Source organism: Pan paniscus, chromosome 8 (assembly GCF_029289425.2).
Source record: "Pan paniscus chromosome 8, NHGRI_mPanPan1-v2.0_pri, whole genome shotgun sequence".
Classification (NCBI taxonomy): domain Eukaryota; kingdom Metazoa; phylum Chordata; class Mammalia; order Primates; family Hominidae; genus Pan; species Pan paniscus.
Window position 1 is genome coordinate 58,278,779 of NC_073257.2, and position 14,997 is coordinate 58,293,775.

General features: G+C 47.3%; 1 protein-coding gene across 11 annotated transcripts in view; it reads right to left on the reverse strand.

Annotated features, from left to right (window-relative positions):
- Window positions 1-604: 604 nt before the first annotated feature.
- MARCHF8 (membrane associated ring-CH-type finger 8) overlaps window positions 605-14,997 on the reverse strand; it is a 139,161-nt gene continuing 124,768 nt past the window's right edge. For 6 of the 11 annotated variants that reach the window (XM_034930393.3, XM_008969845.5, XM_008969843.4 and 3 more), the window contains 5 exons: window positions 10,258-10,346; window positions 9,170-10,015; window positions 7,248-7,428; window positions 5,137-5,284; window positions 605-4,557 (listed from right to left, as the gene is read on the reverse strand). In XM_034930393.3, coding sequence (XP_034786284.1) covers window positions 4,253-4,557; window positions 5,137-5,284; window positions 7,248-7,428; window positions 9,170-10,015; window positions 10,258-10,346 — 1,569 coding nt within the window. In that variant the 3' untranslated portion in view covers window positions 605-4,252. The remainder of the gene's footprint in view (window positions 4,558-5,136; window positions 5,285-7,247; window positions 7,429-9,169; window positions 10,016-10,257; window positions 10,347-14,997) is intronic. The other 5 variants (XM_063607365.1, XM_057298861.1, XM_055092700.1 and 2 more) reach the window with 1 other exon arrangement.

A 14,997-nucleotide genomic window follows, 5' to 3' on the forward strand; every position in this document is an offset into this window, starting at 1 on the left:
AGCAGCATATCTGGGCAAGCCTGGCTTCCCACCCCTCACCTCCTGCAACCCCTGACCCTTGCCACGCATGTGGTAGGGAAGCTGCAACCAGGCCTCAGCACTCCCAGACCTGTGGGCGGTTTGCTGTCTGAGGATCGTGGCACTGCCTTCCCTCAGAGGCCTTGCCAGAGCCAGGGGATGCAGCGTGGCAGAGCTGTCACTGGCAACCCTGCTGGTCTCCCTGGTGCTTTCTCAGCTGGGCTGTGGGTCAGGACAAATTTCTATGGATAAGGCTGGATCATAATCAAGTGCTCCGTGGTCATGCAGCGACAGACTCAAGTCTGCCTTCTCTCAGGGTGGTGAGCTCAGGTAGGATCGGGATGTTTGAAGCAAGCACACCTGTGAGAAATGCCTGTTTTCACTCCCATCCCACACACTCGTCCAGACACTGCCAGCCCACCCCCGACACACGTGCCTGAGGGAGGCTGAGGAAAACACACACCTCCAGGAGCCACATATTATTTCCTGATGTGTAAGCCAGACAACCCTGGAAAGGAGGTCAGGGAACCGGAGTGCCTGCCAACGTCCCCAGCCTCCCTGCAGCAAAACACTCTCATGGCAAAACTCCTTTTTAAAGAAAGGCTTTATTGCTGCAATTAGACATCCCAGTGTATAGCACAAACCCCCCCGTACAGAGAATTATTCAAGTGGTAATACTGAGAAACAGTGAACATACACAAAAGAATACAAAACTAGACATTTAGATCACTAGAAACTTTCTAAGGTAAGAAAAATTTCAAATGTGAAGTGCCTTTTAGAAACTACACCACACATGCCAGTGTAAATTTGGTTTAACAATCAATTTCTATAAACATTGCATCTAACTGTGCACTGATCAACTGCACAACTTCAACAATTACTTCCAAGACAAAGATAAATGCTTTTATTTCCCTATGTTTTGGTCTTTCCTTGGGCTAGAGACGGAAGCTGCATGTTTCAAACCCGATTCAAAAGGGAAAGCACTTCAAAACGGAAAGTACTTCAATTGTGTATTTGCCTTCAGCCACATCCAGAGACTTGTGGATCTCACCCGGTTGGTCCCAGCCCTTCTCCAACCCTGAAGCCCACAGCAGGGGTGCAGAGGCAGCCCCAGATCGTGCAGACATCACCCGAGGCTCCCAAACTGGCCCAGCTGCCTGAGGCCTGCATGCCTGTGGCCAGGTAGGACACATGTGCAGGTGTGAAAACTAGGCCTACAAGACTGAAGAGTGGACTGAAGCAAAAAGGGGAGAAACATTAGAGGCCTACAGTAGGAAGAGACCTTTTATAGAGTTTTCAGGAAATTCTCACAATAAACTTGGGCACAAAGACCAAATTGCTGAGGCCAGAAGCCTGCTTATGGTACTGTGACTTATGGGGAGTAGAGGCCAAATCAGAGAGGGCTGGCTGGTGATACCCCAGACCACTTGCCTCTTCCCCTTACCTGGCCTACAAATACCAGGCCTCCTGGCCCTGAGACCTCATTCTGGGTTTCTATATGGGTCAACCAAATGCCATCCTTTCACTAAACCCAGGTGCAAAATGGGGGGAAGGGGGGAAGCTGGGGAGTACACAGCACCCAAAAGAACCAAGAGAGCAAGTTTTCCAAGGCTACAGGAACACTGGCAGAGCCGGTGGCCACACCACATGGGAGTACCACATCCCCACCAGGCTTCATGCTTCACTGCTAGATGCAGGGGGCTAGAAGGGTCTGATGAATCAGGAGCTGAACTAGAACCTTCAAGAAAAGAAAAGGCAAGGGGGTGGCTCTGTGCCCCGCCAGGAGAGGAAAGAAGAATGTGTGTGGATTGTCCACAGTGAGGCCAGAAACGATGAGATGGTGTTAGGCAGAAAAGAAGGGAGAGGGCTTCCCATGAGAATCTGGTTGGGCATGGGAGGGATACAGGGCTCAGTTATCAAGGCACCTTTGCCATAGTGGGGTGCCAGCTACACTGGGTGGGCTGCCCAGGGGCTGTCCCTACCTAAGCACTTTCTTGTCTACAGGAAGTCTTGGTGCTTTTCAAGTTCGGCATAAGGGGTTCCATATGTGAAGTGGGGATTCACACTTAGAAAATCTATCCTGGTTTTCACCTGAAACACTCATCTACTGCTGGGTGGCAGGAACAAGTATACAAAACCAGGGGCCTTGCCTGCGCAGTTCCTAAGGGACACTGGCAGGGCTGACCTGGGATTCAGCTCCCCTGAGTGGACAGTCTGTGGTTGCCTGGGGTCCCCAGGCTGAGAAGGGGTATGGGTAATTGCACTTCGGGGCACAGTGAACACAGGCACGGGCTGGATGTGCCCTGGGAGACAGAAAGGAGAGGCTGACCTATTCTCAGGAGCTGGCTATGGCTGGACAGTGCCTGCCCGGCCAGAGGAAGGCCACAGCAGAGCCACTCCACAGACTAAGACCTGTGTTGCCAAGGAATCAGACACTGGCTTGGAGGAGACAGGAGGACAAAGCCTGCTGCTATTAAGCCCACACCGTAGCTTAGAGATCCTTCAGCCTCCTGGCCTTCAAAACAAACTCCAGGGCTTCCACTCTGAAAGGCAAAGGAATCACCTTGTGTTTGCTTCATCCCCTTAGCAGGACGAACGAAACGCCTAAGGCCCAGAAAGACTGAGGGCAGGACCCCCAGCATCTCCCATCTCCTCCGTGCAGGCTGGGTGAGAGAATGGCCTGGAAAGGAAGCATCTGCGCTACATTGTGCTTCAGGCCCCCCCCGGCAACTTTCCCGGAGGTAACTATTTGCCTGGAAAACTAGGAAACTGGGTTTTAAAAACAGAATTTTAAGCAGACTTTTTAGAGGGACAAGGCCATTTGATGGTAGTGATTTTGGTTTTGTTTTATGAAAATGGTACAGGTGGTAATCCCTGATGACAGAATGCACTGAGAGTGGGGCCAAGGGCCCTGAAGGATCCTGTCTGTTCAGTCCAGTTAAGGCGACAGCTGGGCGGGCATGTGGCCGGGAAGCAGTGGCACAGCGGACCCTGGCAGTTTGCTCACACCTGGCCCTCGTCCCAGAGCCAGCCCACCTGCCTCTTGGCCCTGGTAGTGACTCCACAGAACTTCCCCGAGCAGAAGCCTCACAGTGGGCCAGCACCCATCTTGCATGCAAGGGAGAACCTGCATGCAGTGCACACACCCCGGCCAGGGTGGCACATGGCTGCTCTTTCAATGTGAAGCCAGCACCAACTGGAGAGATTTAACTATAAAGGAATATTTTTTAAATATTCAGTTTTGTTGTCATTACTCACTTCCTTTCCTTCCATTTCGATCTCAGAAACTGTTCTCAGTGTTGACAAAAAAGAAATGTACGGGCCAAGTCTACAAAGTAACACCTTGTCATAAAACAGGCTCAAAAGCATAGGAATCATGCTTTAATTGCCATTTAGCATCCATTAATTCCCATGAGATCTGTGATTAAAAAAAAAGCCTCTGGCCTGCTTGTCCTGTCTTAAAGTCATGAGTCTGTTTTATGAACAGAACAAATGCCACGCTTCTTAGCATATGTAAGGCAAAATGGGTTTTTGATCTCTCATGATGTAAAGGAGATACAAAGCTACGGAAGGGAAGATTTCTAAGTGAGACTTTTTTTGAGTGTCAATCCCACTGGACACACATATTACAAAATAAAGATTTTCTTCTGTAAAGTGCTGTTTGCTCAGTGAATCATGCGCCACCACAGAGCACCATGGCCCCACCTGCTCAAGAGCATGGAGGAGGCAGCAACGGCAGAGGGCAGGCAGGAGTCTGTGTTTGGGGGTCTGTTTCAATACCATCTCCTGGGGTTCGCCGTGGTGCAGAGGGAATCCTCCTGTCATGGCTAGACATTCCCCAATGCTCTGCTCCAGGCTGGGGACCACTGCAAGCTGGAGGCGGCTGGGTATCAGGGCCTGGGCACCCCTGCTCCTCCTCTTCCCTTGGGATTGGCATTTTATTCTCTCATTCAGCTCAAGACCATGGGCAGGAACTCTGCTGGCTCCCCATGATGTCATCATGGGGTCTTCCACTTTCCCACAGAGCTGCCAGGCAGAGGCAGGACCCAGGCATGCCCGGCCCACAGGAAGGTTTTCTAGGAGACTAAGGAGGGTTTAGAAAAAGAGAAGCCACTATAAATAGTCACCTGTCCAGTCTATGCTATTAAAGGACATAAGAAAGGTATACAATTGGCAGTAAACAATTTCCTTCAGCTCTCCATGGATGTCCAGGAAAATGACAACCCGCACACAATCAGACGTGAATGATTTCTGCTCCAGTGTCTTCAGGCTCTGTGCAACAAGAAGAGTTTGTGTCGGAATGACAGATTCCATGTCCATGTTTATTTTCAAAGTTGGGTTCTGTTAGTGGAGATTTTTCAAAAATATTCTTTTTGCTTGTTTCTGGACAGTTTTGAACATAGATCACTCTATTATAGGCCTTGAGTCTCTTCCACAATTGCACATACACTTTACACTGAACATACATAAAAAGAAGTCCTCCGGTGAAGCCGATGGCCACAACCACCAATTTAGTCCAAAAGGGCCATTCTAGGATTCCTGGAAGGGAAAAGCTCAGCCTATTAGATTTTATTTAAGATATGAAGTAAAGAAAAACACAACTTCTGAACTTCCCATAATCAACTGATTCTTTGTTGTTGTTGTTGTTTTTTAAGAGATGGAGTCTTGCTATGTTGCCCAGGCTGGAGTGCAGTGGCTATTCACAGGTGTGATCATGGCACACTACAGCCTTGAACTCCTGAGCCTCAGCAATCCTCCATCCCACAGCCTCCTTAAGTATCTGGGGACCACAAGCCTGCACAACTGACCAATGGATTCACAACTCATCCAATGTTGCTCAGTCAAAGAAGAGTGGAAGACAGTGTCCAGCTACTTCCTGCTTTTATAGGACGTAGTTTGCGGAGATTCTCATGCTCCAGAATATGAACTCTCCTGACTGGGTTTCAAAAACTACCACCACAGCAAAAGAAATGCCAAAAAGGAGGCTAGTGCCTCCTAACTGACGTCCCTCCTCCGGAAACCCAGACATTTTTGGCTAACTGGAAAATCCTCTGACCCCAGGACTCCTGTGAGCTATCCCGGCCCCCATGCTGAGCTTGCTCCAGCCTGAGAACTCACCTGTTGCCTGCCCCTGCTTGATCTCCTCAGCAGTACGGTCAATGAGCACATACAAGGACCAGACCACACATGTGATGGCAATGACGTGGAATGTCACTGAGCACATGATCTTCCTGCGCTCGCTGGACGTCATCTGCAACTTCTCCCACTAGAAAGACAACACAGAGTGTGAGGCTTAGGCTTCTGGGGAAGGGCTCCGGTGGGGTGAGAGCATTGTAGGTAGGTAAGATTGGCTTTCCGCCCCACTTCTCCCTTCCCAAACTAGATGCATTCCCCCAAGTATTGTTCTCCTAAAACCACTTGGCTTCAACCAGGTACCAGGTGCAGCCAACTTTCTATGCAATGAAAAGAAGCCAGGATCAAGATGAATGCAGAACTACCATCAAAAATCCCCTTGTCTGCTTATTCTTGCAAGCAGACGTAAGATGGCCTGATAAAGAATTCTATGATTTCAGTCCTAATGAAAACAGTATGTTGGCCCAGGACCCAGGTGCTACGTTTTAAGTCTCCCTGATGTGCTGACTGGCATGGACGAGCGGAAGAAGAGGGTTGATGATGCCACAACACACTAGCAGATGGGTCACACTACATTGTGAAGGTGAATGGCAGAAGACGCTCACTCTTTGGTCCTTGCTACTTTGGCAGCAACAGCTCGAAATCGACGCTAAGAGTTCCTGGTACAAGCAGACTCTGCTAGTCCCATCTCCTCTAGGAGCTCATTAATTTACTCCAAATAGCCAGACTTTCTTTTTCATTTACTGGTTTCCGAATCAGGAGAAAACACATAAAGGTAGAGAGAAAGAACAATGTGTAAACACTCTGCACATATCCTTTGCCAACCCTAGTCACAGCCTCTTTCCAGATGAGTCTATGCAGGGTAGTTGAAAATAGAGCCTCAAGGACTTCCCATGTTGAGAGATTAGCATAGAGTAGGCACCCAATAAATTACAAGGTTTCTACTGGGCAAAACATTTTTTTAAGCAGTTTGCACAAGCCTTCTCTAACATCTGGTTGTGTTCTGCTGGGATTTTATACACTAGCAAGTTCCCTGGTCTTCCTACCTATAATACAGAGTCAGTGCCTCAGTGCCCCATGCTCCCTGCTACTTCCTACAACGCACGTAGCTTGACACCCTGTCAATGTTCACCTTCACCTTTCTAGGGTATGGTTTACTCCACAGACAGCCTGACCTCTCTAAACTCCTTGCACTCTGCCTCCAAATCCTAGTGATCCTTCAAGAACTGCTCTAAAACCCAAACACCCTATGAGGCTACCATCGCTCCACTTCCCCAGCACTCTAGCTCATAATGAGCATTTCCTTTTCTGAATGACTGATATGCTCTACCAGCACATCATTTAGCATTTAATTGGCTAGTATTTGATTATGTGACTATCTTGCAATTTATATATTAATGTTCTGAGATAGGAACAGTTTTTTATTCTTCCAGACAAAACCTTTTGTGCTGGGCATCTAGAGAGATATATGAAACAGTCAACATTTAAACAGGAAGCCAGTGTGGCGGACAAAGCTCCTCTCAGAGGGAGCAGTGACATGGGCCTCCAGACAGCTGCGTGTCATGCAACGCCTGTGGGTCCTTTCTGAAGACAGTTGCACATCACGCAACGTTTGTGCTTCCTTTCTTTTCCCTATCCACCTACTCACACTCCCATCCAGCAAATAGTTATCATGGGTGTATACAAATAAATTTACTGTGTGCTACACTGTGCTGGGTGCTGGGGAGATACTAATCTCCAACAGACAGTCCTAATCAGAGAAGCAGGACATCAACAGTTAATATGTATAAAATTAGGTGCTAAGATATGTCACAAACAGTCTGTAGTCAAAGGCCAGATGACTGACACCGACAAGCAAGCAGTCTTACTTTGAAGGGAAAAGAAGGATTATGAATGGTCAGAAAGAGCTTCTTCCTGAGAAGAGGGACTTGAAAATCAGCACCAGAAACAACAATCTCTACAATGCAAATGTAAGCACCAGCCCCAGCTTTTTAAGGAAATGAACGCAGGCAAGCCATGACCTCCTGATCTGAGACACCAGCTTTCTGGGGGTCACTGGTTTCAGGAAGGGTGAAGCATCCCTTCCTCCCACGTACTTTTCTCAGCGGCTTCAGCTTGGTCTCCATGATGAACTCATACTTGCAGAGCTCGCAGCAGCGCGTGTCGGAGCTCTTGATCCACTGCTGCAGGCAGGCCTGGTGCACGAAGTGGAGGCTTCCTGTGCAGTGGCAGGGGGTGATCAGGGGGCTCTCATCATCTCCTTCACAGTGGCAGATCCTATGGTGGAAGGAAAACCTGTCATTCCAAGGACAGTCCCATGACAGGGAAGCTGACGCTTCAGTGGCAGGTCAATCCCCCCAAAGGAAACTCAGAAACGAACATTACAGAAGTGCTATGGGCACAAAAACATACAAACACAAATGAAAACAATCACTACAAACTAAAAATGTCTAGCTTACCGCACCAACATGGAAAGTCTGGAGGGCATTTGGCAACAGAAAGGAAAAAACGATGTAAGAAATGACAAAGCCGTCGTTTTTTGGTAAGAAATAAGAACTTCACTGAAAGATGAATTTAAAGCAACATGGAATCATTTTCCAGAACATAAGATGGTAAAATAATTAGAGGGAAAATTTCTATGTAAAACAAAACCTGCATTCCAACATCCAAAAATACCAGTGACCTTAAATGACATTTGCTTTTTAGCTATAATCACTGACTTTACCTTCATACCCCACAACTACACATTTCTGTCGTCTCTCAGCAAGTAAACAAAGATGACAGTATCTCTCTCCTAGACCTAAAACACTCACCATTACAAGATGCCGCAATTTCATCTCTTTTTCTTGGGACTACTAGTAGCAATAAGTGAGAAATTAATTTGAAAGCACTCTCTATTTCCAAGGAAGTATGCAACAAGGTGTAGCTACTAGCCTGAAGGAACTTAACAGGCTTTTAAGAAACAGAGGGGTCTTTTCCAGCAGCTAGAGAACAGGTTGGGGCACTCGTCCTGGAAGGAGCCAGGCTCTCAGGCTGTTTTAGTGAGGGGATCTCTGATCCAAATGTTAGAAATGATGACAGCTGGCACTAAGGAGCGGAGACTGGAGAAAGATCAGAATGAGGAGGGCACAAGAGTCATGACAAAAAAGTGAATTATGGAGGCCAGACAAGGATGCTGCACAAGGGAAGATAAAGGGGGGAAACAGAATTAGGATGGGACATAGGTGGCTACACCTCAGTTAAAAAGAAGGAAGGAAGGAGCCACTGGAGAACAGCCAGTCCCCACACACCTTTTGGGGGTAGGTAGGGAGCAAGGGTTAAAAAAGAGGCTGGGAGATGCAACAATGCTTAAAATCTGGACCATCAGGCTGGAAAACTGAAGATACTAGTTTCTTTCTCCCAGTTTCTTTATGCAAAGTCTACTTATTTTTAGTTTAGAAGAGTCAGCTTGGCCTTTAATATGTGTAGCTTCTTCCTCTTTTTTTTTTTTTGTTTTGTTTTGTTTTTTTTTAGACAGAGTTTCACTCTTGTTGCCCAGGCTGGAGTGCAATGGCACAATCTTGGCTCACTGCAACCTCCGCCTCCCGGGTTCAAGCAATTCTCCTGCCTCAGCCTCCTGAGTAGCTGGGATTACAGATGCCCGCCACCACGCCCGGCTAATTTTTGTATTTTTAGTAGAGACGGGGTTTCGCCACGTTGGCCAAGCTGGTCTCAAACTCCCGACCTCAGGTGATCCGCCCGCCTCAGCCTCCCAAAGTGCTGGGATTACAGGCGTGAGCCACCGCGCCCAGCCAGCTTCTTCCTCTTTTATCATTTGTAAAACTATCTTGGGACTCACATCATAAAAATTAAGTTTTTCAAATGATATTGATACTCCATTCTTCTGGAGAAAACGATCAACCCACAACTGGTTACAACTTTCTATTACTTCATTTTCCTGAAACTTCACATATTAAAGCAAGATGAGGTTCCCGATGCGAGCAGAGATGGCTAGAATGGCATTTCCTGGCAAACCAACCTGCAGACATCCCCTGACGTGGACACGGGAGATATGGGGGGTAATTTTTCAGAGAAGGGAGAAGGACAATCCAGGTCGCTGTCCTTTTCCGTGGAGCAGAGGGGCGCCCGCAGAACCCTACTCTTCAGTTTTGCAGATGTGCTGTCCTCAAAGACGTCGTCGTCTCCCATCTCGTCAGAGCAGAAGCCCATACTCCCTGCCAGCCTGCTGGAGGACTTGGCAGTGTGCAGGCGAGCAGCGCAGCTCTCCAGCTCATGGAACCTGTGCAGGCTGCTGGCGCTCGAGCCGTGCGAGAGTGAGAACAGGTACTGGAGCAGTCGCCGGCTTCGGGACGTGGCCTCACCATCTGCCTTCTCTTCCAGCAGCAGGCCGGGCCTGCCCCCCTTGCCAGCTTCCACCTCTGAGGCAGTTGAGCGACTGGCAGAAAGGCATGAAACACAAGAATGTTTGGAATTGCCAAGAGGTTTGTGGTTCAGGGTTCTTTTTTCTTTATGATGAAACCTGTTAGTTTTGAGACACGTATCTTGAGGGAGTATTAATTTCCCTTCAGAACAAGTTCTTTCCACATAGGCAAAACTTTCTGAAGTATCCTGCGCCTTCTCACCCACATCATTGAGGGACCTTGAGAACTTTAGTGTTCTTCTGGCTTTGGTATTCTTAGCAGGCTTCAAGGCCTGGGCCCATTCTGAACCAAAGGAATTTCTCTTTGACGCCTGTAATGTGTCCTTACAGATAACTGTCACAGTGAGCCCTTGTGTCAGAGAACTCTGGCAGTGAGGAGCTTTCAAGACAACAGCAGACTGCACGGAACTGTGGTGACAACACTCAGAAAACACTGCACTGGAACTGCATGCAGAACAGTGGGATAAAAGCACAGAAAGTAAAAACAATTTTAAAAGAGAATAGACATCATAGTGAAGAAATGAGACTAGCATGGGTAACTTGGTGAGCAAACCACACATAAAACTCGCCAACTGTTTAGACCAAAGGCAGATTGATTAAGCAAATGGAAATTCAAGAACCTACAGACACTAATGCTTATTTCTGGCTGCACATTGATCATGGCAGCATCTGAAGCAGAGTGTTACCTGCAGATGTCCTGGCTGGATGGCGTGATAGAAGTGCGAGAGAAGGAGGACACCGGAGCCGGAGTTGATGCTGACGGAGGACTCCCAGCCTGCAATGACAGACCTGTGGTCAGTGTTCAGGTAAGAGCCAAGGGGATTGTGTGCACTGTCTCCTGAATGGTGACAGGGAGAAACCCTAGAAATGTCTGCTGCTTCCCGCTGCTCAACGAGTAACACATATTAGATCCTTCTAAGCTTTGGCAAAACAAATAAAATATCACTATTTTTTTCTTATCTGTGGATAAAAGTGTAAGAAATGTCTAAGGCTATGGAACACCACTACTAATCTCTTGTAGGTCCAGTGGCCGTTTATTTTCTAAGCATCTAAATTGAGTTAGTTCATATGTAAGTCGAAAAACGAAGTACTAGAAGGTATCATACAAATGCCAAAGAAATATGAGGCTCCAGGCCTGCTGGCACTGGCTTCCCTAGCACTCTCTCCTAGTTCCCAAGATCAACAAGGCTGGTAGATTTAAGAGCTCTCTCCCACCTCACAACCTCATACATAGTGCCAGATGCTCCCTGAGTTCCACGAAACCTCACTGCCCTGCCACAGCTCTTCACACAAAAGGGAGTCCAGACCACGTTACCATGGGGGACACCAATCCATAGCTCAACCAGGGGCTGAGGTAGAGCACAGAATGCTCCCAATAGGTCTAATCTTGAAACTGTAAATTAAGAAAAATAATCAAGAAAATTTAGATTTGAAAGAAAGTACAGCAAGAGGTCATGGGATAGAACAGAGTCTCTGGGGTGGTGAATAGTCAAACTTAGAGAAAAAAATCTAGGAAGGAGAGGAAGCACTGCAGTGAGGAGAGAAATGGACAGAGAGAAATAGGGACAGAGAGTGAGTGGCACTGAGCTGAGAATGCACCACCACCGCTAGAGGGCCCCAGACTCCCACGCCAGCCTCGGATTCCCCAGGCTCCACAGCCCCACAGACCTATGCCTATTCATAAAAAAGCATTCTTCCCTCCTTAAGACAGTAAGCCTGAGTGAGAATCTGCTCCATGCAACCCCAACAGCCCCAGGAAAACAGTGCCACGAGTCTGTTATCACCGGAAAGGCCATATCACCACCCACCTTCTGCAGGCCCACCTGCATGGCCCTTGGCCCTAACTCCTTGATACAAAGGAGCTCCACCCTGGCCCACCATTCCCTGGCTGAGGCCTAGTCCCCACTCTTTCTAAGTACCATCCCCAAGGGTGCACTCTCATCCTGGAACTCCACCTTTGGGACCCCCGACCCTTGGTCAACCACCAGAACAGATAGGGCCATTGCCCGGAAACTCCTCCTCCCCCTACCCCTCACAGCAAATGAAGCAGCCTGGAGAGAGCCAGGATGGCACTCGGATTAAGGCATCCATCGCATGGCTGCTCCCACTCCCAATGCAGAGATTCAACAGCACTTTAATGCAAGTCCACCTGAAGAAACAAGATCCAAGAGGCTCTCATCAGCATGCTTCATGTGTACACTGAGATCACGCTGTGCCACTCCATGAGCACATCTTCGAATTCACCAAAGAATCTACATTTATTTTCTAACTGAATGTGCATATGGGCATGAGGTACACGGTCTTTAAAAGCATTAGAGGTCAAAGTTCTTAGAAATCTTAAGTTTACTTGGACACATGAAAATAGCATCCTTGAAATAACCCTCCCATCACTACCTTTGTCAATATTCTTCCTGAAACAAAATGAGAGACATCTAGGGATGCCTGTGGACACTATGCTGTGACATCCCTTGCATCTTCTAGGCCTGACTGCATAAGCCATTGTCCTTTTTCTCCAACTGCCTTAGACACTGTCCCCTCTCCAGCATCCTCCTCTCGGGGCACCCATCACTGGCTCCACCTGCCCCAGAGACAAGCACTCAAGGCCTTTTAGTACAATGGGCTTTACTGTTTATACCACAGGGGAGCAGATTGAGAGGGTATCCATGCTAAGGTCCCCAAACTCCTACAGTCCCCCTGTTCTCTGACATTTAGTCCTAACACTATTCTGGGACTGAAAGCCTTCCTGTACTTATTGCTCTCTTCTGTTATTTCTGAGGATGACCAGCTCTGTTCAACACACATAGGCAAGGCTAAAATGTGTCATGAAGACCAAAGCCTGATCATGGTGTATTGCAGAGAAGTGAGCGTCTTCATCACCTGTCCCCAGGTAGACTCTGAGGAAGAAATACCCAGCAATATCCACATGCTTGCCCCTCATTGCTATGAGGTCACTTCTTCCTCTGTGTTGCTGGGTCAAGCATACTCCCTGGAACTGATGAGGCATTGAAGGAAGCCCCCTTCCTTCAAGGGATGGCAGCAGAGGAAAGTACCTAGTCACCCTCCTCCCTTTTATCTTAGTAAGAGCATGGTCCTCTTGGAACCACGTGTACTTTCCGGTATTCTGAAGGGAAGGCAAACCCTGTTGGGAGGAGGTGAGGTCTTATCTGGAAAATCGTGCCCAATCAAGGTCAGTGTCCTGGGTCCAGGAGGCAGGTTTCTGATGGGAAATTAAAGTTCTGAACTCCAGTACTAAACGACAAGTAATCCAAGTCAAAAAGTGTACTCTGGGGTAACGATTCCATCCTTGCATGCCCATGATGAGGAGCAAGGCCTGAAGGTAGGAGGGCAGAGCCTCGTAACAGAACAAAGCCTGGATCAAGGAAGCAGCCACACCAGGCACACACACACGTCAGGACATGTGTTCACTTCCCTGTGTGGTTCCCCATGTGTGTGCACTTGTAGCAGATGTCAAGGCCAGCATGACAGTGACAGCGGACCCAAGGAGGAAGGGAGTTCTGGCAGGGCTGGGGAGATTCTGCCCTGCTCAGTTTTACTTAGGAAACAGGAAACAGCCTTAGCATCCTCTGCCTACATTTCTGCTCTCATTTCACCATTTCCAATCTTATGAAAACATTACAGGATACTCTCAGCAGGTATGTCCGATCCTCATCAAGCCTCCCAATGACAGAGAAAGAGTCTCTCTTCTTTAGATCATAGAATTTAAAGAAAAATTTTAAAATCTACTTATTGTTATTTTACATAAATATAAACTTCAGCAAATGCTAACTCCTCCAATAAAAGCAAGAAAACCAGTGAGATCTGTGGGGTCATCACAGCTCCCAGAAGAGGCTCCTTCTGTCACGATCTAAAGGACAGCAAACATTTCAAAGGTCAGAACCAATCCACAGGCAGAATGGTCAAGAAAATAATTTTAAAGAGCTTTATTTGTTGCTGCTATAGACCTGAGAGAAATCTATCAACCAACAAAGACCTAAAAGACTGGCCTGATCAACAACAAAATAAAGCTGACAGCTTCAAATAATGGTTCCATGGTCAGATTCTGGAAGCCAGTGTAATCAAAGGCCAGCAATCCCCTCTTAGGAGCTCTGCAGGACAGAACCTTACTAGATGGGACAGGACCTCACTAGATGGGACAGGACCAGCCGTCCTGCTCTTTCTGAAAGCAGCAGGCAGTGTGGCACGTGGAAGCCGGGGGCAGTACTAGCTCCGGAGAACACCTACACTCTCCTCTCCATAGGATCAGACCACACACGACTCGACAATTACTAATAAAAGTGCAAATGTTCATCATGCAAAAATCCAAATGTGTCAAGAAAACTTAGGCCCTCTGTTCCTGAAGTTCTTTGCGGGTTGCCAAATGACAGACTTTCCAGTCATGAAAAGGAATATAAAGCAATCTCACTACAAAAAAAAAATTCTTGTAAAAATCCTCCCTTCTTCAGATGTTGTAATTAATTATGCCAAAACAAACCTCTGGATTTCTATCCAAGCCTAAATCCCAGTTTATTTTATTTCTTAGAAATGATAAATACTTTTTGACAATTTGTTTTGCTACATCCAAGTCTCTTAGTGGCTGGCTTTGTTATCAAATTCACCATTTTAAATGATTTTAACAAGGTTGCCAAAGAACATACGGGGAAAAAAAACTTTTCCATATATCCTTGGCAGAAACTGGCATTCCCCTTCTCAGTTCCCTTCTGAGAGTGCCTGCTGTCGCTGGAGCAGCTATAGCAGTGTGTTTACCCAGTTGATAGCACACACATCCTTCTCACTGCAGGACACCAGCGCACCTTCCTTGGCCTCTGGCGCCTTCTGCCAGGTTACTGCCCAGCCTCCTCTATTACCCACGCCCCTCATTTTCTGTGCAACCCCCAACTGGGCCTCCTTTTCACTCATCAGCTAAGCTACTTTTAAACATTTGGGTCTCAGGCCCCTAATAAAAGCAAATTTGCCCATCTGATTTATCTCAAAAGGGAGAGGGCCACAGGAATGATCTGTTTGAGTGAGCTTGTTTTTAGGCAAGGAGGAACGTGAAGACAGGCTGGATAAGGATGGTTAGGAGGCCAGAAGAGCTCATGTTTACAACTCATCACAAATTACAGTACTGCAAATCAATGACTTAACAGAAACAATGGGAAAAGATGCACAGGTGGCTCTCAAAACATGAAAAGATGCTTCATTTCTCTCACAATGAGAAATACAAATTAAAACTACAATGAGATACCATTATCAGCCAAGAAAATTAATCAAATAATATGCGTTGGCAGAAGTGTTGGGAAGCAGGTATGCTTATACATTGCTGGTGGGAGAGCAAATGGTAAACCTCCACAGGATGACAACTGCCCTCAGGATGACAAAGGCACATATACTTTGTCTCGGCAATTCTTTTAGGAATTCATCCTCAC